The sequence below is a fragment of the Zonotrichia albicollis genome, chromosome 3 (genome assembly GCF_047830755.1).
Source record: "Zonotrichia albicollis isolate bZonAlb1 chromosome 3, bZonAlb1.hap1, whole genome shotgun sequence".
NCBI lineage: Eukaryota > Metazoa > Chordata > Aves > Passeriformes > Passerellidae > Zonotrichia > Zonotrichia albicollis.
The window spans coordinates 68,443,496-68,466,903 of record NC_133821.1 but is presented as its reverse complement, the minus strand read 5'-3'; the positions used below and the strand labels follow the sequence as shown (position 1 = coordinate 68,466,903).

Genomic DNA, 23,408 nt, shown 5'->3' with positions numbered 1-23,408 from the left:
ACCATTTTCAGCTGGTATTACCATAAATGGGGTAAAAAATGCTTGGTACTTTGTGCTTTTCCAAGTCTATGGAAATATGAGTAAACTACTACTTTTGCTAGATAGCAAAAGGCAAAAGATTGAATGGATACTGTGAGTTATCTTTACATTCTTTTACATATCTCTATTAACACAGGACAGTAATTACCATTTTAACACAGAGAGACACAGATCACTGATCAATGACTTTGTATTCTCTAAAAAATCACAAACTGTTCAGTTACATAAACAAGACCTTATCCAGATGCTGATTTTTTTCTTTGATGGTAGTTATGATTTTATTAGATTGGTTTCCACTTTAGGTACCTAGTAGCTGATGAAGCACATTGTAATTTGGGTATTTGCCAACATGGTTATATTTCCTGGGTCTTTATCAAATACCTCAAAAGAGGAGAAGCATCTTATATTAGTTTGGTTTCAGTGGGATGGAGGATTTCAAGAAATTAAGGTCTCTCAAACTGTTTGCTAAGGGCTCTGGGAGCAACAATGCAATCAGTATTTTCAGTAATTACCTAATTTTTAACTCACTCATAGTTCTCTCCAGTTTGATCTTGTTCATCACTGTCTAAAAGGTCAAGCTTCAAAATGAAGCTTGACCTCACCACAGTGGCCAGTGCCATGACATTCCTCATCTTTGCTGTGCTGTCAGACTCACAACCCCTGTGAAACAGAGGCTTCCTGCATTGCTGCCGCTCAGGCTCCTGTGCATTTCTGCTTCATTCAGCATCACTAGCAGTGCAAAACCCCCGGCCTCCTTCTCTGTCAGGGCATGAAAGAAGATGAGAATTGGAGAAACCATTCAGAGAGCCCTGCAGAAAGCCTTAATGCATGGGACATGGGAGCAAGGTGAGAACAGAAACAGAGCCAGGATGGGTTGGAAACCCAGAGGTTTAGTTTCACCCTCTTGAAGGGATGCACTCTGCACATGGATGAGTTTTTCAGATTTTTGAAGACAACAAAGACAGCAAATTGCTACATGGTATTATCCAAGAAGAGTCACAGTCTTCAGCACAAGTGGATTTGAGAGGGAGGTGATACCAGGGGCAGGTGGTGGTGTCAGATTTGCAGTGTGACAAAACCAAGCATTATGCCATTGGTATGGGAAATAAGTTTTTGAGGGGGAAAAAAGTAAACTTCACCTTTTTTTTTGTTTTCAAAAATAGTCCAATTTTTGTGGTGAAAACCCCATTTGTCAATGAATTTGGGATTTCTTGGAAAACCACCCAAACCCACTAAATCTTTTAAATTTAAATAAGATATAGCATTTCACATCTCAAAAAAATGAAGCGCAGGTGGGTACAGAACAGGAAGCTGATGCTTGGGCATTGCAGGAATAAGGAGTGAAGGAAGGAATGCGTAATCCTCCCTACCAGGTAGGCACCCTGCCCCTGGCTAGAATATTAAAATCACACAGGGTCCTTGCCAGAGTGATCCAAGGGAAATTTCCTCCCAGTCTCTGCCCCAGCTGCACAAGCCAGCTGAGCAGACTAAAAGGGGCAGAGAAGCCAGCTCCAGCACAGAGGGCACTGGCGCCAGCCCAGCCTGGTTCCTGCACCTGTGACAGGCTGGGGGCAGAGTAGGGCAACCTCGGATGTATTCAGCTTCCTGGGACACCTGCCTGACAATGAGACACAGAGCCAGCACTATCCCTACACTGGGAAAAGTGTTGGTGTCAGGGGAAATCCATACTTACAGAGGAAACTGCATTCATTTCCAAATTTCAGAGTTGCAGGAGGAAAGTAGCAGGAAAGAAACACTGACCCTTCCTGTAGGTTGGCAGGTCCACACATCCAGCCTTCTGCCCATCTCTGGTGGGATTTGTGGTGAATGTGGCAGATTAGAGGGTGAATGTGCAAAAACCTTCAGCGAGGAGAAACGTATGTGCAGCTGAAGTGCCAAAATCTCCTGTCTAAAGACTGGAGATCTTTTCTCCCTGTTTTCTCCCTGACTATTTTCTCCCTGCAGATCATCATTAGCAAAGCCTTTCACATCACCTCCAGCTCCCAGTCACCTATTCCTGCCCGTTCTCTGCAAATACAGCTTTTTCTCCCAGTCTTTCTTCCTTGCTGAGGAGCAAAGCCCATCTCTCTCCTGTGCTTGCTGTTACAGGGATGTGGTGGGGGCCAAAAACTGCAAGAAGGTGGGGACCAGGGTTCACAGATTCACAGAATATCCTGAGTTGGAAAGAACCCACAAGGATCATCGAGTTCCACTCTCAAGTAAATATCCCACACAGGGACTGAACCCACAGGCTCTGTGTTATCAGTACCATGCTCTGAGCAGCTGAGCCTGTCCCAGGGTCAGGGTCCTCCTGCCCCAGCAGCAATGAGGCTGCCGATCCTGGCGTGTGTGCCAGGAGCTCATGGCCACTGCTCTAGCGCAAATACTCATACAAATACGAGATAGGCAAGCACATCTTCCTCGGGAACTGCCCACAGCAAGGGCATGGGGTGGTGCTTTGTGAAGCCACAGCCCTGCCTCCTGCTCCATTTGAGCCCACCGTGAGCCAGCAGCCACTGACAGGCACTATTTGTTCCTCCTCCTTCAGCAGTGACACCACTGGAAGCGTGCAAGTAAAGAAGGGAAAGTTCATCAGGGAGCAGATGCAGAATCAGAGGTGCCAGCCAGACTGTGCAACCACTTGGGAGTCTGAGGATGGAGAAAGGTGCCTGTGGAACTGGGAAGAGCTCTGGTTGCAGTTCTGTTCCCCCATCAGCGTGCAGTACTCTTGTGTTATGGTACATTTAGGACATTTACCAATGCAAGCCATGGAGCAAGAGCATCCCCTCACAGGGGTGCCCCTGGCTGCAGGGCCCCCAGACACCCCTCAGTGGGTAGCCAGAGGCAGTCCATGCCCTGGAGACTGCCCAGCTTCTGGAGGCTGTGGGACCCCAAGGGAGGCCCAGGAGCCCAGCATGTCTCCTGTGGCTCTGCTTCCCATGACCCAGTGGCCCTGTGGAACAATTGCATCAAGCTGCTTCTGTCCTGCATCCCAGGGGAGGGGGCAAACTTTGAGCACTGCAGGCAGCTGTGGGAGCCTGTGGGTTTGCAAATCCTCACACTTGTGTAGGAATGGCAGAGTCAGTTATGCATGTTTCACGCACAGGACAGATGAGTTCCAGAGTCAGTGAATGACTGCCTGTTTTGGTTAGGCTGGCTGCACTTGTAAGCAAGCATCTTGTTAAATGGTGAGAAATTAAGACAGCTGTACCTCTGTTAACCAAAAGCAGGAGGCAAAGCAGGAATTTCTAGCGGCACCTTTTCAAGCAAGGTCAGAACATGTTACAGATCTGTCCAAACACTAGTGCCAAGTTTTATGGGGCCAGTAAAATAGTTTGTATTACTTCAAGATTCAAAATGAGGATTGCAGATTACTCTTCCACTGCTTATAAACCCAGGTAAACTCCAGGAGTGTTCATGGGTGGACCAGGTCCAAACTTAGAAGTACTTTAGGATTTCCTTAATTTGTGTGCACCTTTTGTTTAATAAGCTGTCTTTAAGTTTTAAATAGCACTCTTTTTTATTTTCCTTTTTAACTGTATGTGTTTCTGCCAGGGCACCATGTGTTTCCCCTGCACGGTGGCTATTAACTTTCACAGATTTCCATCCCAGATATTTTAATGAGGTTCTTTGCCAACACACTTGCTGCTGCCATCTTCTTTTAAAGCTTGACCATGGAAGGTCAATGGATTAACACAGCGATCTCCAGAAACAGGAGAATGAGTGCCAATCTCTCCTGTGTCTGGAAGGGATCTTTATCTGTCCTGCATGGGGAGGAAGTGGTACAGGAGTCCCATCTCCATCTTACCTTTGGTGAAACGTCTGTTTATATTCTCATTTGGCTGGGAATAAAATTCAAGAGGATTCAACTACTCACCTGCTTGTTAGGATGCTGATGGGATTTGAATCCACTTTCTCTGAGGATGAGAGTCTCATTCCCCTGCCCAAGGTGCAGGGCAGGGGTCTGAATGCCAGGTGGGAACATATCTGCATACTGTGTCTGTGCTTAAAAGGGAGCAACCCCAGCCCAGGTACCCCTCAGAGATGGGACTGTGCCAAGATCCTTCCCAGAAGGGAAGCCCAAAGGCACTCCCATAACTACAGCAACCCGTGGAGAGGGGCTGTTGGGGAAAGCCATGGGAAAAAGAGATATTAAAAACCAGAAAATAAAAGTTTTATTGCTGCTGCATATAAAAGAACACCACAAAAATGTGTTAACAGAGCAGTTGCACAGCAGGGTTTTCCCATGTCTAAGGCATATGGAAACTCTGTGAGTCTCTTCATCAGCACACAAAGTTCTGACCCAGCTGTGGTGCTGCAGCACAGCCAAAGCTGTTCTGGCTTGTGAGGGAACCTCCCACCAAGGGGCTGAGCACTGCTCACACTTGGCATCAGGCTGTTGCACTCCATTCATCCAGCAAGACATCTGCAACCTCACTGTTCCAAGGTTTTCTGCTATGATGTCTTTTGAATGAAAACAAACTATGAAGAACTGCTGGTTCACACTATTTAAAACCACAGAACTATAAAAAGTTTTCTTCTATATGGAAAAAGTATCTTTTCAGAGAGGTAAATCCTGCTCTCCTCTCCTCCAGTGCCAGTGGGAATCTGGCCTATTACCACTGAAGCCATGAGCTGCAGCAAGAACAAAAGAATATTTAGAGATAGTTCTGCCTTTTCCATGCCTTCTCATTGGAGTGGAGATGTTATATTAAAACTCACATATTTAAACTTGAACACATCAAAAAAGTCAATGTATCAGAAATCAAATTGTTCTTGTAAATAAATATATTCTGATCTGCAGTATTCCATTTGCAGGGCTGTATTATTAGCATACACCTTCACAACTTTAATTGTAACATTATTTTCATTGAAGGTTGGAATTAATCTTTCAAGCCTTGCAGCTGAAGTACAATTTTCTCACAGAGCTGAGAGGCAGGTGGGCTGCTAGGGACTCTGCTGTGGTTTTACCACTGTCTAAGGGAGACAGGTTTGATTGTCTGAACTGCCAGCCCTCAGAACAACTCAGAAGCTCTCACATGCATCTCTTCAGGGCCAGAGTCACAAGTCAGGTTGCACCACCATGAATTGGCCTCACAAGAATCTAAATTATCTCCTACTGTCTAAATTATCTCCTTCTTGCAGGAGACAGGCAAGAACAGGTATAACCTGAAAAACTTTGGATGCTTCCAAGTTCAATTAGTAAGAATTCTCTAGACTGGAGCAAAAGCAAGGGCTGAGGTTGGAATGGCCAGACTGACATATTCAGGAAGCTTTTCTCTTGATCAACATGAGCTCAGAAAAACTTGCTGCTCTGTTCTGATTTGACTAGCCCCCAGCTAACACGCTTCATTGGAAGTGGACACCAGTACATCACAATGAGCCCTTCAAGAGGCTCTATGCAGCAAGGGACACTTTATTATTAGAGAAGGCAACTTGTTTCTGTGAAGTCTTCCCTTGGAAGATCAGAACACACTTAACTCACTCTGATCTCTTCATGTTTTTACTCTGCATGTAAACGTAACTGATTTATACTAGGAATATCTAGTAATTCTACAGTAACTGTCATTTCTCCCAGCTCTAAAGCAGGAAAACACATGGTCAGACCCATGGGCTATTTCTCCAAAAAGGGTGAGAGGATCTCTACTTTTGTCCACAGGGAAGTGTGCTTCTCTAGAGGTGAGCCAAGAGAGAGAACAGCACTGCGGGGAACTGAGTCATTATGTGTCTGTATGCCACTCTGAGAAGAAAATGGGAGGAACAGAATTTAAAGACAGAACAATTTCTTTGTTCCTTCAAAGTGCATGCTCTCTTAGAAACTCCTGGGCTTCTCACAGGTAACAGCATCTGTTTCTTCATGATGCTTAGACTGTAAAGATTAGATGCAAGTGAGGCATTGTCTCCCCACATTTAAACAGCTAGCTGAATCCAGACCTCAGAGAACAAGGGTTATTATGTTTCCCAAGAAGAGTGTTTTTATGTGAAAACACATGCTACTTATATATAAAACACCCAGTGGAAATCTTCCTAAACCTACACAACACAAGGAGCCTGTGCTCTCCTTGACACAAGGGGGGTGTCTAATGATGCTAGAAGACAAACTAACATTACAGAATAAGCAGGGAGACACACTGGTACTTGAAGGAACACTGTGACAGAGAACCCCATCACTAAAGGGTCATAAAAAAGGTCATCAAGAAGTCTGTTCCTTGTCTTGTTTGTGAAACAAGAGCTGTAAACCACAGCTGTGCAGTACTGAAGAACCACAGGTGAAGATGTGCAGCCCTCTCCCCTCAAGAGCAGCAGAGAGCACGTGATCCTCAGGCACACAGCAGGGCTGTGCTGCTGCCCTCAGGTCCCCTGCAGCAGCTCCCACGTTACAGGCAATTAAAGGCACATTCTGCCTATTAGGTGAGCATGGGCCCCATCCAATTAAGTCTGACTAATGACAGCTAAGAACCATTATATGGAAACCCTGGATCAACAGGTTCTTTTTAAGAAAAGGAGATTAATTAAAAAAAAAAATCTCTGAAGACCAAATTCCCTGGATTGACAAATACTCCAGCTCTATCAAGAGAAACTGATCCACAAAGCATGTCTCATGCTGCTTTGGACAAAGGACTGCTCACATGCTGAGCACTAGAAGCAAACAGAAATGTGTGCTGACTCACCTGACCTCTGTGTACTCCACAAATTGGAACCTGATAAATTCCACTTATCTGTGTCAAACCTCAATAACACTGCCACTGAAAATACGAGTACATGATACTGCACTGACAGCACTGCAAATTATTTACTATTCCCCAGAACCTATCATGAGCCCCAAGAGTGGTTTCTCCACCAACTCTGCCCATTTTCATTTGGTAAACAGTGACATTTCCCCTGCTTTACAACTGAAGCTAAAATAGCATCTTTCATTTCAGAACTTCCTGAACTTTATCAGAAACGTGTTTTATGCAGCAAGCACCGGCACTGGGAACAAACTGAGGGTATGAATAGCTGTGAAGAACCTACACAGGACCAAAGAAAATTAGGCACTGAAACAATCATCTCCCCTTCAGGAGGAGATGATTCTTTGAGCAGATTACAAAATACCACAAATTGCAAAGCAACACACCCCCTTTAAAAAACAGATTTCCAAGAAAACAATTCAAACAGTATTAATTTGGGGGGGTTTTTTTCTTTTTTTTTTCTCATTTTATTGAATGAGACAAAATGCATAAACATAAGAAATAAGATCAGTGTTCCTCACATCTCATTTCTACAGTAGTCCTTCAGAGTCAACAGCTGCGAGTTCCTCCAAGCATAAAGGCCAAAAGAGACCACAGTGCCACAATACCAGAGATTCTAAGAGACAAGAATAATAAAATGATGTTATGCTACTTATACGTACAGCTTTAATTTTTGTTTATTAAGAGCTTAGATTCTTTTTCAAACCATGTCAAGGCAAAAATTCACCCTTCATGAGCATCACTGTCACCATCTCACAAGAGGGGTGCACTTTGAATCTGGAATTCTCTCCCACTGCCAAGCTTTCAATTCAACTGTAGAAAAAATCCCACATCCATCCCACACCTGAGAGTCTGCCTCCCTCTCACCAAGCTTACTAGAGGTCGTGCTACAGCTCATTAAGATTACAACCTCCCTGCTGTGACAGCACATCCATAGTTTTGCGCTATCCTCAGGGAAACATTCCTGGGTTAACCAAGAGCGAGATTAAAGTCCAGCAGCCCAGCGCTGAAAGCTCAGGCACAGCCACCCAGCCCCTGCTCCTCCGAGGGCTGGCAGGAGGACACTGCAAACACCAGGCCGGCTGCTGCTGTGCCAGGGCTCCGACCTGAAGGGAATGCTTCCCCCGCCCGCGACTCACTGCAGCAGGCAGTTCACGCTCGGCGAGTGCCTCCAGTGGCGATAGACGGAGACCCGCAGGTGAGGGTGGTGCCTGTAATCCCGCAGGACGTGCCTGACCCTGCAATGAAAGCACGCCTTGAGCCCAGCCCGCAGGCTGCTTGCAGCACCCCACAGCTCAGGGCAGCGATTTCCATCCAAGAGCTGTCACAGCAGAGAGAGGGTGGGACAAAGGCCTGGATCAGAGGAAGAGAGGACTAAAAGCTAAGACTTTCTGATCACTTACTGCTTGTATTTATTTGAGAGCAGAATGAACTGGTTCTTTGAAAGCCGTCTGACATCAAAGCAACAACGAGCCTTAAACTCTTGGTAAATCTGTCCCTCGGTCAGCCCTGGCCAGCCTCGGACATGAACAACCAAGGCAGGGGGATGGCGGCAAGGAGAATCTTCCCCAGAAAAATTCTGGAAAATGTACAGTATTGAGACATGTCTGAATTTGGAAATACTACTATAGAGACACTATTAATATAATAATAAAATATGCAGAACATGACAAATAAATGACAGGTTGTATAATATTGCTGTTTGTGTAAAATTAATTCTGTTTTGCCCCGAGATTCATCTAAGTATTGTCATAAAAGCAAATTGTCACAACTACCATGGAGAAACTACCTGAGAAACAGTAATGTAAACTGGCTAATGCCATCTTACAGAATAACAGCATAAATACACAGTGCAAAGCAGAAATTCAACTCATTGGCCATTTCAAAAGGTCCACTGCATCACTGGTATGATGACAATTTCTGCCAAGGTGGGCCCCAGCACCAGTGGATTGCTCTCCTCTAAGGAAGCTATCAGGCAGGCTGCTGACCTCTGCACCCCAGACACAGGTCACAGTCCTGCACTTCATACGCACAATGCTTGAAACACCACCTCGGATGAAATTCACTTTGTTCACGTGCTCGGCCAACATGGCGAGGTACTGCGAGAAAGAAGGCTCAGCCTCCGCCGCACCACTGCATCAGAAAACAAAAGAGAACAAAGTCCTGTTTCTCCAGTACTGCACTGCTACACAGCTCAAGCTCTTCAACTAGTGACAGAATAGATATTTCAGATCTTAGTATCTTCCTACAGAAGTCAAAAAGCTGCAAGAAAAGGGAAGGGAACTTAACTGAAGGCACTGATTCACACAGATTTCAAAAATGGAAACTAATGGAAAATTATTTGACCCTTACCCAAGTGAACTGAACTTGAGAGAGCTTGTTCAAGAATAAAGAAGTCACAATGTCATTTCCCAACCTCTGAGCCATCACATGGCCCCTGATTTCATTTTTAAAATGTCAGCTTTGACATAAAACTTTGACATAAATACTACTTTCAGATTTATAAAATAAAAATCAAATTAGGACATGACATTTCCAATAACACTTTCTTTTGTCCAAAAGGAAGACCAGTCTGAGAAACAAAAGTCAGCAAACAGAAGACTGTTTTCCATAGGAAAAACATCCCTTGTAATGCAATTTTCAGTCAACACTTAAACATTACTCACTCTGTGGATCTGCACAGTAGCAAATGAGCTGACATCAGAAGAACTAGAGAAAGGAATAATGAGGTGGCATTAGAAGAAAGCTAGAGAAACACAGCTAAATACATAGAAAGCAAAAATGCATTGAAGTGCAGCTAAGTTACTAAGAGCAACAGACAGTATATAAACAAATATTTCTTAGCATCAAATAGATCTAGAGAGAAGGAAAAGATTGCCAAATCCCAACACAAACTCTGAAGGAGTTTTTAAGAAGCATTTTACCTGAACCACAGAGAAATGCATCATAGCCTGCCTCATGAGGAAATTTCTTCTCGGCTGTAAGTGTCCAACAAAATCAGGAAGAAGTAAACACATCTAGCATGCTGTGAAAACTACTACACTGCAGAATCCTAATTAATGAGATCCACTATTCTAAAGGTTCTTTTCCCCCTCCCCTCAACTCTGTTTCCTTCCTCACCCTGAAAACTTGACTCTCAGTAAAAAGGCTGTGCTTCTAGCATGCATTTTAAAACACCAAAAAAGAAGCAGCAGTTACATGAATACCTGAAAACCTTAGCAAGATGCATATTGAAAAAACTTTTATGAAAGTCTAAACCAAACTGTGCTGTGTTATTGGTGGTATGGGAAACATTTCAAACACAGAAGGCCCTGTGCTGCAGGACACGATGCTGCCAGGAGAAGCCAGGAAACATCTGCCTCACAGCCAGTATCACCCCATGATCCTGGAGCAGCCACCGAGCTCCTGCTACTTTGCCATCAGCTCCTTCTACCTTCCCTTCTAAGACAGCTGCTCCCCACCTCCCCTTGCCCCTCCCAAGGCTCCTGACTTCACAGTCCAAGTCAGGTTCAGCTCAGCCCAACACAGTGTGAATGCTGTCAGTATCAGCAGCATGAGGCAAACCTGCCCTGCATTTCCCTGGGGGAAAATGTTCCCCAGGGACATGGAGAACTTGGGAGTCCAGGCTCTGGGTCTGGACAAAAATCTGTATCAGCAGCTCTGGGCAAATTCAGCAGACCCACTGGCATTCCTTCATCCTTTGTATGTGGTCACCCAGAGAGTGCAACAAAGCTCTTTTGGTCTATGTGACTCTGAAGATTTGCTTAAGAACATACCGTATCTTGAGCAGCCACTTGCAAGGGCTATAACAGGGCACGGTGGACCTTTGGGATTCAGGTTGCTGCTGAAGACAAGTGGATGTGTGATATTTTTGTCTTTTCTCAGTGTGTTAGAGAAAAGTTACTGTTCTCTAGTGACCTGTAGCTTCATTTCAGAAAAAAGCTACTGGAGACTTTAAAGTGAACTTTGGTAGGCCTCCAGGAAAAGGCCAAACTACTTACTGGAGTAGTATCTACCAGTTTTCTTCCTGAAAACTAACTCCTAAATCCTTTCTTAGTCTCTTCCCTCACTCAAAACTTGTAAGCAGCAATTTGTTCTAATTGCATACAAAAAAAAAAAAAAGTGAGCAGAGTTAAAACTGCAGGGAAAGAGGTTTACTAGATGGTTCTATTTGAACAGGGAACCCTGGAGATTAAACAGATACCCCTGGAATGACAGAAATAAAACAAAGAACAATCAAGCAGAATACACAGTCTGAAATTGCTAATAAACAAACTCTCAGAATCCCAGTACTGTTTTTAAAAAAAAATAATTTTGCATCTCCTTCTTGGGACTAGGAGGTAATGGGAAACAGGCAAAATTTTCCTTTCCTTAGCAAAATTGACATGCAAAAAAATTAATTCACAAAAGAAGTGTCAAGTAAGTCTCCTACCACATCATGACTATGCTCATGAGGTATAACATCTACTCATGTGCTCCATTTGAACATAGTCTTTAGTTGCTGCTTTGGGCTCAGTGCAGCCCTCTCTTAGGACAGGCATTTGAAATTAGGATGTATTTTCACCAAGAACTGCATCTTACTCATTTCAGAACATGGCATAAGCGACATAATTCTCAAGCTGAGTGTACAGTTGCATGCAAACCAAACTTGTGACCAATGAAATAATGGCAATTCAATGAGAGAAGTGACTCAGAACAAATAATTTACTACACAAATTCTTTATAAGAAAGATGTGCAAATCCTTTGCTCCTAAATTTAGAAAGACAAGGATCCAACTGAAAAGCATTTGAGAGGAGGGAAAGTATGAACATGGGAAGTGGCTGACTGTGAAATATCTTTCCAAAGAAGACACAGGGATTGCTGAGAGGTCTATTGGCCACCACTTACCTGCACAAAACTGCATATGCCTCCACAAGACTAGATACTCGAGGAAACAGACATTTCTATAAAAGAGGAATGTATTAGGAAACCAACCACAACAGACCTTATGGTCAGTTCAATTACTTACATTGCCAGTTTGTTAAATAAGATCTAAAATTAGAACTTCCCAAGGCAACACTGATAACTGTTTGCAGTTCTGTTATCACAGGGCACTGAGGAAAAACATCCTCTCTCTTGAGTGAAACACAAGTTAAAACGTCAAACAAAAAAATCTGTGTATCTCACCTTCTGCAGAGATTTTGTTACAGTCTTGGTGTCTATGATGACAGGAAACAGGTTGTGAATGTTCCTTTTAAACTCCTCATAGCTTTCTGAAAGCAAAGCACATGTGGAGAAAGGCATCAGGAAACTGAGGAAAATCCCATGCAACCACAAAGTAATAGGAAAGAGAAGTGACAGCAGGCAATGATGCTCTGTCCAGCATTTAGAACTCAGAAGAGGCAGCCAGCCCTGCTGCTGGCTAAGCCCTGCAGGTGTCTGTGGTGGCAAACTGCCACTGCACCCCTGTTCCACCCCCAGTGCACAGGCAGCAGCCCGGGACAGCAGCTATGCACAGCAGTACCTGGGAGGGGCCTGTAGAACTTGTCATGGAGGTGCATCAGGTCCATAAGCATGTTGTGTCCCACCAGGGGCTACGGGAGGAATATAAACATAACAGCCCATTGCAGCACGTTTCTGAAGAGAGCTCAGAGGTAAACACAGGCACACTCAACAGCTGTAATCCTTTCCTCCAGCACACAACATCCACACACACTCACACAGGAGTCATTCAGGCAGCAAGGCTCACTGGAGAACTAGTGCCTTCAAGAAATCAGACTTGTGGACCCTCTGAGAAGCTATTGTCTCAGCAGCATTCTATTTTCAGTGGAGCTAAGTGGATTCAGGCTTCAGCTGAACAAGGTTCCAGCCATCAGGTTTATATGCTCACTTGCAAGGGCAGGGATGGTCTTTGCTGCATATCACCCATAGTCCTCTAAAGCTGAAATCCATCTGATAAGCTGCATACAGAACGCAAGAATTTCCACACAAAGTCAGACCAATGGTCCACAAGGTCCAATAAACTCCTCTGATGCATGCTGAAAAGCACAGCTTGCCCAAAAGGCAATAATCTGCTCATGTTTCTTTGATGGTGACTCAAACTGTAACACTGGGGTTTTTAATATTGCATTTAACACAGCAAAATTAAAAAGAGATGAAAAATGAGAGCAGGGCTAAGGCATTTTACCTTCTTGACTTTAACAAGTATTTGGAAGAGGTTGGTGAAGCCCCGGGCGGACAGGAGAATGAGCTTTTTCTGACAGCGGTCGTATGAAGAGTTCTCCAGAAGCTGACGATGCTCTGGACTCACCTTTTTCACCATTACCTGAAAAAGAACAGTCACTGAGTATCTCAGCCTCCTATGTTAGTTGTATGTACATTGCTTACTGGGGGTCAGTAATGCTGAGGTCAAGTTCAGCTTCAAGGCACTGAAGGATTGAAAAACTGCATCCCCTGGGACCTTGGGACTGTCCCACTTCCATATGGAGATCAGTGCTCCAGTAACTAAACAGGCCTGCTCAAAGTGAGTCTTAATTGTGCTTCTCTACTCAAGAGGACAATTCCTACCAAAGGGCTTTTCTGAGCACAAATTAACCTAATTCAATTTAACTTGATGGTTAAGTTCATATGTAAGTTGATATGGTAAATTCATGGTACCAAAATCCCAGAAACAAACAGCAAACATACAAGCAGAGTCGCCAAAAGCAATTCTTCAGATAAGAAGGCTGGGTAAATCTGACATTCTGGAGGCATTGGTTATCAAACCAAAGCAGGACTAATGCAAAAAAAAGATTTCTGTAAGCTAATTCCAAGCAACTGACTGATATCATACCCATAACCCATAGTTTGAGAAGTCTACAACCATACTTTTACTACAGAAAATATTGTACTGAATGTAAAATACCAGTAGCAAATAGCAAAACAGCAAATCACAGAGTAGTCTTCAAAGCAACTTCATGGCAGGAGTCAGCAAAGGAAAACCACAGAAAATGCTAAAACTGTATATTCTTGTGGAAGTACTAAAGGAGGGACTTAATAAAGTCTGAAGACACAGAGAGGGTGCTTCCAGAATTGCTCCAAAGACAAGTACTTCCATTTAAAAGGATTTTGGGGTTATGGGACAAACAAAAACCAGAGCTGCTCAGTTTTCTGTATCTCTTTTTTTAAAATCCCACAATTGGCATTTCCTTTCTCATTGCCTTCTTCTGCTCCTTGGCCCTATCATTAAAAGTACAAGCAACATTTCAGAGTCCCTGCAAGAATATCAGTCCTATCTGCCCAGAGAGAAATCCTCTTTGCAAAAGGTCCACATTTCCATCTCACCTTCTTGTCTCCAAGAGGCTCTGTCCAAACATTTTCAAGAGCCTGCCTCAGAACCAGCTGAACTTCAATCATGTGATAGCCTATGACACACAAAAAAAAGTCAGGACAAGCTTCAGAGGTTCAGACAAGCCCATTAGGGAAAACACACCATTCCTCTAGACAGACGGACTGACATGTCTCTCCCACAACATATAGAAAATATTCCTCAACATATGATCCTGGTACATTACCACACACAATGACTGAAAGAAAACAAAACAAACAAAAAACATAGACACACACAAAAACAAACAAACAAACAAAAAACCCAACAACAACCACAAACCCACAGAAATTAAAAAAAAAAAACACAAAAAAAAACCAAAAACCACAGTGAAAATTTCATGCAAATGAGCTTTTGTAAGGACACAGAGGAAAGGAAAAGACTAACTGAAGAGGGAGGAAGGCTACTACTCTGAAAAAGACACTCTCTGGTTTGGTACAGTTTCAGTTTCAGAGCAACAGGCCCAGAAGCCAAGCACACAAAGGGTAGCAATGTATTTTCCCCCACAGCTGACAAGGAACTAACCCAGTCCTCTTCTCAACAGCACTAAAAGAGACACCAGAATCAGTCTTCTTGCTTACTTAAACAAATGTCTTTCTTATCACAGGTGCTCACCAGTGCCAGTACTGATATTAAAATATCAGTATTATATCTAGCTGACAAAGCAGATAAAAAACACAGCACAGTCTCCACCCCTCCTATTGCATACTCTGCAAAAAAACTCAACAGACAAAGCCTTGAATACTCTGTTCTTCTAACCTTTTCTATATTATATTCTCTGACCTAGAAGATGAAGTTTTGGGTTCTGTGAGTAAACCTACAAATTAATCCCTGCAAATTTTCCCTGTTCTTCAAGTCAGCACAGAAGTTCCTCAGCTCTGCTATAGTGCTCCCACAACCTAAGTGACCTGTTTATTCCCACTGGCATATATGTGTCTCTATGGGGCTCCCTGTTGCTCCAACGAGAGGGACTCAACTCTGAAAGGAGAGGAGGAAAATAAACAAAAAACCAAATCACCCAGGATTTAAAGCATGTAAAACGTTATCCTGATTCAGAGTGACTACTAATTCTCCAGCTGCTGCTCAGAAAAAGCACAAAATGGAAGTTAATTACAACAATGCATGCTCCAAGCATCCAGACATCTGCTTCAGAAAGACCCACTACCCCAACAGAGCAGAGCAGAAGAGCCCAGAGATGAATTCCTGACAGGAGGCGAAGCATAAACTGTGGTAAAGAGTTGTAAAGGCAGGATGGGCACTGGTGTTTTCCCTCTCAATAGAGCAATTTAACAGAAGAAAGGACAGCTATAGCCCCAGAGGTTCACAAGAAATGATGAAGCAACCTAAGAGAGGCACTGTTTCATACCACTCAGATCCTGCAGAACCATAGTATCCTCCTCCTTTGCTGCACCTATCCAAGTGGTCACTTCAGCAATAGCTTTCTTCAGGACATCCCTGTCTGCATTATTGGTGCTAAATGAGGGCAAAGAGGCAGTGTGAGAAAAGCTCGTTACAGGTGAAGCCTTGTGCCTTGCTGCAGGAATGCAAAAGCTTCATTTCCCAACACGCACCCAATTCTCCACATAATATCCTGTGATCTCAATCTTCCTTCAGACACCATGGCACGCTGGAACAGCTGGCAGCAAGCTGTTCAGCCCAACAGGTTTCAGTATTCCTACAAAATGTGATCTGAGTGAAGCTGAGCCATGGGCACAGTACTGAGAAGAAGTGCTCACCTGCAGACTTTCCAGGTACCTGCTAAGAGGTGCTGCCTAAGGATCTTCTCCTGTACCTCATTCATGTACGGGATTCCATCTTTGAGGAACTGAGGGGAGAGAAAATGCCAATTTGGTTACAATCCCCTGGATTTTCTCACAGCACATTAGAGAATTAGCAGATTAGTCAGGACAAACAAACTGTAGCCAATCCAACAGGTATGGAGGAAAGAAAAGGATATTTGTCAACCGTAATCAGTTTTTTTGCTCTTCTTTTACTTTTCCTTTAATAAGATGGTTCCTGCCCAGAACTGCAAAACAGTACTCTTATGGGATGACAGAGTCTGAATTTGATGGGAATTGTGGCAATATATAATATGCTGTAAATTGATACTTCTGCACCTTCATGGATAGTAAAGACACACACCAGGGTTTGTTTAGCAAATCCTTAGCTCACCAAGATAAGGTTTTGGGGGTTTTTTGTGGCAGGAGAATCTGTCTGACACTGCCAAGGATGTGGTTATTGCCTTTACATTAGCTCAGAAAAAACAGCACTCACTACCCCTGTTGATAACTAAGTGCATGATGCATTCATACTTTAGGAAGATGCTATTTACCCCAGAAACCTTAACATTTAGGGATACTAATCTGATTTCTTCTGCAGTTGTACAGATTTCCTCTGTTCTGCATTTTTGGCAGAGATTACATACCTTGTTGTAGTCAAAGCCATAATGAGACAGGAATTGAATACTAGATGCAGAGAGGGTGAATTCCACATCCTTTATTCCCAGTGTTGAGGGAAAGAGAAAAAAGTTGTATGAATGCACCACATACCTAAAATGAAAAGAAAAATATCTCTAGAAGATAATTACAAGAACTAACTCCGCCCAAAGGGAATTATGTGTAAAATTTTATCTGCACTACCCTCATTGTAACAGAAAACTGCTTTTTGACTTACTTGTTTGAATTTTCTTTTGAGAATATTGCCAGCCCTGCAAGAAAGAAACTTCTGTTGAAATGGCAGCGTTTAGCTGGATGTCTACTGACAGCCTGCAAATGAGATGAGGAATGTGGGGAACCCCTCAAGAAATCCATGCTTTCCATTCAGGAATGTCACTGTGCCAATCCTAGCAGCAACTGCCAGGCCGCTCCCTGGATTCCTGAGAGCTGAACAGGACAAGCTTTCATTGCTATGTGGGAAAATGAGACCAATCTGAATTAAACAACAAAGAGACTGAGCCATGGCAAGAGGTGAGATGGTGATGAGTCTCTGACTGTGCATACACAGATGAGTCTGTGGGACCAACTACACTACAATAGTGTTTGGAACAACCTGGGCACCACAGAGGACTGAAACATGGGTGTTACTTCTCAGTTCTTTTTTCTTCTATTAGTCCCTAAAAGGCACATGAAGACCTTACATACTCCAAGACTTTCAACAATATTTCAAACTGTTTTCAAGCTTGTTTCATGACTCCTTACTGGTTCTTAACTGCCAACAGCTCTCCTCCACAGGCCCTTTCTCATGCTGATTTGTTATTTTGGGAATAACAGAAATAGCAGCCTTCATTTTCCTCATAGTCCCCTTACTCATAATGCACTGTATCAAATGACAGCTTTGAACAGGAGCTGCCGTCATACGCTTCTTGCTTGCATCCTCTGATTCAAAAGCCTTGTATTTTTAACTGTGACCTTTAAATATGGTCAACTTTAGACCCGTAAAAACAATACAGCCCACCTGACTTTATTTATTAAAAAGCTGATAGTGTTAAACATCGGGGCAGGGGTGGGGTGAGGGTAACCCAACAAGCAAAGGTCTCTGGAATGAGTGAATTAAGGGCAGAGGCATCTGCAGAATGCACCTGATAGCAAAAGGCCAGTTACCTGCACGACGCTGGGAGATCACTTTCCGTGTCAGAGCCGCACTTACCGAGCTGAACCAGAGTGAAGCGCTGAACACTGTGCCTGGCCTTCCCGTACCGCTCCGCAGGGGAGTCAAACAGGCTGGGAACAAAACCAGAATTGGGGAGGGGGCACACAAGAAGGGTTGCTATGCACAGATTGTTCTCACAGGGCTAGAGCAACAAGTCTCCCTCACATTTCAAGTCCAAGAGCTTTACCTGGGTTCGTTGTTTTGTACGGAAGTTGAATGCAAACCAGTAAACTCCACATCAAGGGCTGTTCAAGTGGAAAGAACACAAGAAAATCTGAATTCGACACACCACCAGGACGGGGGTCTCTCACACACTTCTCTTCACCGTAACCTTTGTCAAATCACGGGAAGCAGGCTCAAGAGAAAAAGCTGTGGGGCTCACACCTCCAGCTGCCTCATTCCTGGGGCAGGATGAGGCAGGGACACCTCCCGCACGCCCCTCAGGAGGGGCCTGGTCACCCTGTGCTGTGTCCATGCCCCCAGCCCGAACCCCAACCGGCCCCCAGCCGGCCGAGCCGAGGCCAGCACCGCGGCTGGGGCTCCCTTTCCCCGTTTGAATCCCCGCGCCTCAGCGCTCGCTGTTCTGGGCAGCAGCGCCATTATCGGCTACCATACCCCTCAGTGCCCGGGCCCCCACGTCGGGCAAGGGCCCTGGGGGGCCGAGGGCAGCACTGGGGCCAGACGAGACGCCCCCGACGCTCACCCACGAATGCGGCGCGGAGGATGCGGCGCCGGAGGCGCGGCAGGTGCTGGGCAAAGCCCTCGGCGCCCACCTCCATCGCCGCCCTCCCGCAGCCCGGCCCGGCCGGCGCGCCTGCGTGCCCGTCGCTGCCCCGCGGGGCGGGCCCCATCCGCGCCAAGGCATGGGAAAGGCAGGATCCTCCAGCGTGACCCGAGCGCTGGGAACGAAGGACTGGGAGGTTTAGGCTGGAAATTGTGGAGGCTGCGAAGGCGCCCGGCACAGCCCCCGCTCACAGGGAGCTCAGGGGCAGCTCCCACTGCACGCCTGCTGGAAATACAGATCGCGCAGGGGCCGTCACTATCTGAGAGTTGCTATTAATATGAATCGGCAACTCGGTAAAAATCTAGTAAAACAGTGGGTTTTTTTCATTATGTCTGAGGATTTAATAAAGATGCCAGAAGCGGGCCGGGCTCACCCCGCACGTTGCTGAATGCCGGCACAGACCCTCGGCATTCCTTTCTCCTGCCCCACAGCGCGCACACACGAGGCAGCAGGCACAGCGCCGGGACACAGGCACAGCAGCGGCACTGACCAGGCTGGCCGCCCTGAACTTGCCTGTCAGAGGGTTCCAGCACATTTTCTGTGGGGATTTCACAGCCTGCTCGTAGTTGGGAGCTCTGCCGAGCCATCAGGCAGAGATGCTGACAGCACCAGCCTGTGCCAAGCAGCAGACAGTCACATAAGGGGAGAAAGGCGCTTCTTATTCCCTATAGCATGAATTTCTGCAGCTTGCCTTCTAGACCTATCCATGTGGTTAAGCAGTTAGAACCTCAGGATTGCAAGAAAGGCGCAAAGATGAGTTGGGGGAGTTTAATATTTTCATTAAGGCTTTGCGCATTTTTATCACTTTATCACAGTTCTAAACATTAATGTAATGTCTACACTTTGCTAGGTTAGACTGGCAGTGTACAGGGATCAAATATCAAAGCATTTCCAGAGTTCAGGCTGGAACAAACAAAATAAAATATTAAAAATAAAAATATATTTTCAAAACATTGAATTAATAAATTTTGTCAAGCTGAACTATGGTAAGTTTATTCTAGCATTAAAGGTGTTGATCATTCTAGAATAAAGAACATGACACACTCCTATCCATTTGAAAATATTTTATTATAAGATGACACATTCCAACTTTTTCCAGCTCTGGACTTTCCCTTTGCCAGTACAGAAACACAAAGAAGTGATCCTTGTTCCACGGAAAGTCTTCCCAACAATCTCCATTTTACCGGTAGATTCTTCTTGGTTCATGCAGAACAACACCACCCTCCTTCACAGCTTTCTCAAATTCCTGGATCTTGTTTAAAAGATAGACACAAATAAATACAAAAGAAAGCCAGTGGGACTTAAATATCAGTGGGAACATGTTATAAGGAGGGGCAGAGGTTAACAGCCTCATGGAAGCATAATATCAGGAACTGCAGCTTGTCAAAGCCCTTCTGAGTGTTGCAAGGAAGGACTGTCAAGCTACATAAGAAAATTGAAGGTGAAGGGAAGTAAAATGAATGCCTAAAAAGGAAAGAAGGGCCAAAAGAATAAGTAGATGGGTACTTGCCGAGTCACAGCGGTGTTCCCAGGGGATAATGGCTTTAAAGTTCACAAAGTTGATTCCTGCTTCCAAACAGCGCTGTGCTATGACACGGCCAAGGTTTCTGCATGCAGCTACTCCCTTGGGACTGTACAAGTGTCTCTTTATGGCCCACTCTCGGGTAGAGGCAGATACCACAACATCCCCGTTGGAGCGCTCGACAAAGGCTTCTACGTAATGCTGCGTCCGCTCTAGCCGTAATCTGAGGGCAGGAAAGAAGTAAAAGGGGATTATAATGTCTTTTCCAGAGAACAGGGTCAAATGCTTAAATTACTCTCTTTATGAAATAAAACTGAGTGGATTAATATATTACATTATATTACAAGTTTTGCCTAGTAAGACACAAAATAGAACTCATTTTATTCCTCCAATTCACTCCTCATGTTGGGAGGAAAGGGTTAAAAGCGGAAGAATATCAAGGAGGATTCTCTCAAGTGACCTTGCAGCTGGGAATGCCAAGTCCTGGAGAATAACATTGTGGGAAACCCCACATATTATGCCTACTGCTGTTTATCCTCTGACTGTTTTGAAAAGTAGAATCTCTGTGTGGAGGTAACAGAGGTGTTCGAAGAGCCTTGGAGGCTCTCTCATGGACATGCTTGAGCTCCCTCTTTTGACAGACAGACCGTCAAAGCTCAGAGATCATAAAAAGCACAGGAGAGACCATAGCATGATGGCAAACCTAAATGCCCCTAATAAATGGGTGCCAACAGCAGGCTCAGCACCTGCACAGACTAGGCCTAACAGTGCCTGCATTCCTGCCTGTGTCTCTACCTGGATGTTGCTTTGGGCTCCTTCAGTTAGCAAGGTAATGAAATTAAGTGTACTGTTTGCATTTCAGCCATAGTTTTGTGGTCATTCCAGCAGCCTGCATGTGTTGACTCATACAACTCCTATTGGTAGCTCAGAAGAGTGAAATTCCAAGAGCAACTTCTCATCAGTTGCTCAGGGCACAGTCCTACGTTGCCTCAGAGCAGCACCCACTCCAAACCAACCACTGTACACATGTACAGCGTGGAACAGATATATACGAGGGGAACCGCTCCAACAGAAATGGAACTTTGGGGTCACTATTCAGTCCCTTAAAAGCTTGAGCTAACACAGCAGGTGTTGAGATCTGACACAGCAACTTGTTGAGATCTGCAAGTGGTCAGAAAGTACCCCATAAGCATCCACACAGAACAGCAGAATATTTATTAGGAGCATCTATTTCTTATTGCACTGAGATAGTATTGGTTTTCCTGGTATGAACAAACTGGATGGGGTTCTCCCCACAAGGACAAAATAAAGACTTTGAAATGCCAGCTTAAAATGAACTTATTTTCCAGAGGACAAGTAAATTAAAACAAAACAAAACCTACAAATTTAAAACAACCCTAAACAGACTATTTTGGTGCCTCAAATAAAACCATGAAGCATGGTAAGCACAGCAGTGAGAGAATGCAGTATAAAAGCTGTTGCTTAAGCAACATTACTGTTGCTTTAACAATAGATGGAAAAATCTTGACTACATATGCTTTCACGTGCCACTAGTCCTCTCTTCTCTGAACATAGAGGAGGCCTACTGATTAACACTAATGTGCTAACTGATTCAGCAACCCAAAATACATATTTTGTATGTAGGTTTCTGGGGTTTGTTTTGTTGTTTTTGAGGGTTTTTTTTTCTTTCAGAGTCTTAATTTCTGGCTTAACTGACTCACCTGTGCCAGAACTCACGCTTTGGCCATGTGGTCTTCCAGCCCCGCTCCTTCCTAGCCAGGGCCATCTGCTCCAAGTTCCGAGGATTTCTGTTGGTGAAGTTTGGGGCAACAATCTCATTTTCACTTGTGTCCACTTCAGTCTCAGTTTTGAGACTGGCTGTAGTTGATGCAAAACGAAAACCTTGGGGGGGAGAGCAGACACAAAACCACCAAAGATTAAAAAAACATGCAGTGCAGACCACAGAACGGATACAGTACAGAATGACATAGCTTACAGAAGTCAGCAGGGTAGAATCATCTTGATTTTATTTTTTAAGCAGTTAAAATTGAATGACAAGACCTCAACCTGTTTCCCCAATTTATGAGATGAACTCCAAGCATACTAACGCCGTGTCTAAACTCGTATATAAAATACAAACTCACGCGTGACTAGGAAATCCCTAGGTCCAAAGCTTTACAAAACGCTGAAAGCAAAGTACACAAGAAACCAGAGGCAGCGTTACCAAAGAACAAGGTATAAACCCTTCACCCTTTGCGCAGGAGCCCCCCAAGACACCCGGCCGCCGGATGGCCCCGGGAGCGCGGAGTCTGCGGAGCCGCAGCCCGGAAAGGCCGGCACGGCGAGCCCTGGGCTTACCCGCTGCACGGAGCCCGCCGGCAGCCTGCAGCAGGCGGCTGCTCAGCGCCATGGCGAGCCGGAGCCGCCACAGCCCCGGGCGGTGGCACTCCCGCGCCTCCGCTCAGGGACACCCGGGCGCCGCCATGCGCGAGGGGCGGTGCTTACCGCGGAAGCGGCCGCGGGAATTCCGCCCTCCGCCGCCGGCCCAGGGTCAGGCGGAAGCGCCGAGCGCGGGGCCGGGGCCGCCCCGCCGGCTGAGCCGCCCCAGCGCCCCGGGGAGGGGCGCCCGTGTGCTACTCGCGTCTCACAAAACAGACCAAAAAACACTGCACCGACTCGGGGGATCATCTTTTTACCTTTCTCCGCGGAAAAAAGAGCTTTAGGGAATGCCTCTGGGTCGCCTTTTCCGGGAACGGGTGTAGGGAAGAGGGAGCAAGGCGCAGAAAGGAAAGAGCAACAGTCAGGAACTGCTATTATCCTGTTTTGGGTTTCTTTGCAACTGCTCCTGCGGCACACAGGTACAGCAGAGCTTCTCTGCCTTCCCCACGCATCCTCCTGACCGCGCAGGAACCTTACTTTGGAGCTGTATTTAACTGCTGTAGTCCTGAAAATGCTTTTAACGAGCCATCTAAGAGCAAATTGTATTGAAAGGAGGATGAAGGCCTGGGGATTCCCCTGGCACCACCTGGCAGGGGAACTCTGGACACTGCCATAGGAGCCAGGTATAACTCTGGCAGTGGAGGTCGCTGCTGGCCACACAAGGTACTTCCTTGTCAAAATACAAGAAGCCTGTTCACATCATGCCTTATGAATGCTCATCCTGAGCCTTGCAGGTTCCCCATCTCCCCACTACTCCCTGAGATTTTCGCTCAGACTGTAGCAAGTTTTCCCCCTGTCCTAGAAGCATCGCCACTTAACCTGGCCATTGAAAAGTGGTAGGATAACGGCAACAATTACAGCTCAGAGACCTTCAAACCATACAATGGTGCCATTATCAA

The 23,408-nt window shown here is 45.2% G+C and overlaps 2 protein-coding genes across 7 annotated transcripts; both read right to left on the bottom strand.

Annotated features, from left to right (window-relative positions):
* Window positions 1–6,570: 6,570 nt before the first annotated feature.
* On the bottom strand, window positions 6,571–18,779 carry PNLDC1 (PARN like ribonuclease domain containing exonuclease 1). 6 transcript variants are annotated; one of them, XM_005488130.3, is made up of 19 exons: window positions 18,468–18,735; window positions 17,952–18,009; window positions 17,762–17,835; window positions 16,790–16,823; window positions 16,542–16,665; window positions 15,853–15,941; window positions 15,483–15,589; window positions 14,074–14,153; window positions 12,938–13,075; window positions 12,275–12,344; window positions 11,938–12,023; window positions 11,659–11,714; window positions 10,547–10,614; window positions 9,695–9,748; window positions 9,437–9,479; window positions 8,759–8,903; window positions 8,174–8,349; window positions 7,910–8,008; window positions 6,574–7,386 (listed from the first exon to the last, which is right to left on the bottom strand). In XM_005488130.3, exons 1-19 carry the CDS (start codon window positions 18,613–18,615, stop codon window positions 7,320–7,322), a joined length of 1,716 nt encoding a protein of 571 aa, XP_005488187.3. In that variant the 5' UTR covers window positions 18,616–18,735; the 3' UTR covers window positions 6,574–7,319. The 6 variants fall into 6 exon arrangements, 5 of the variants coding, with proteins under 5 accessions (XP_074393877.1, XP_074393876.1, XP_005488187.3 ...); XM_026794128.2 differs by having other exon boundaries at window positions 10,547–10,611; XM_014267819.2 differs by having other exon boundaries at window positions 6,576–7,386; window positions 8,804–8,903; window positions 18,468–18,733.
* Window positions 18,780–19,597: 818 nt separating this feature from the next.
* MRPL18 (mitochondrial ribosomal protein L18) lies at window positions 19,598–22,593 on the bottom strand. Its single transcript, XM_005488088.4, has 4 exons — window positions 22,429–22,593; window positions 21,792–21,972; window positions 20,059–20,293; window positions 19,598–19,800 (listed from the first exon to the last, which is right to left on the bottom strand). Exons 1-4 carry the CDS (start codon window positions 22,478–22,480, stop codon window positions 19,729–19,731), a joined length of 540 nt encoding a protein of 179 aa, XP_005488145.1. The 5' UTR covers window positions 22,481–22,593; the 3' UTR covers window positions 19,598–19,728.
* Window positions 22,594–23,408: the final 815 nt, after the last annotated feature.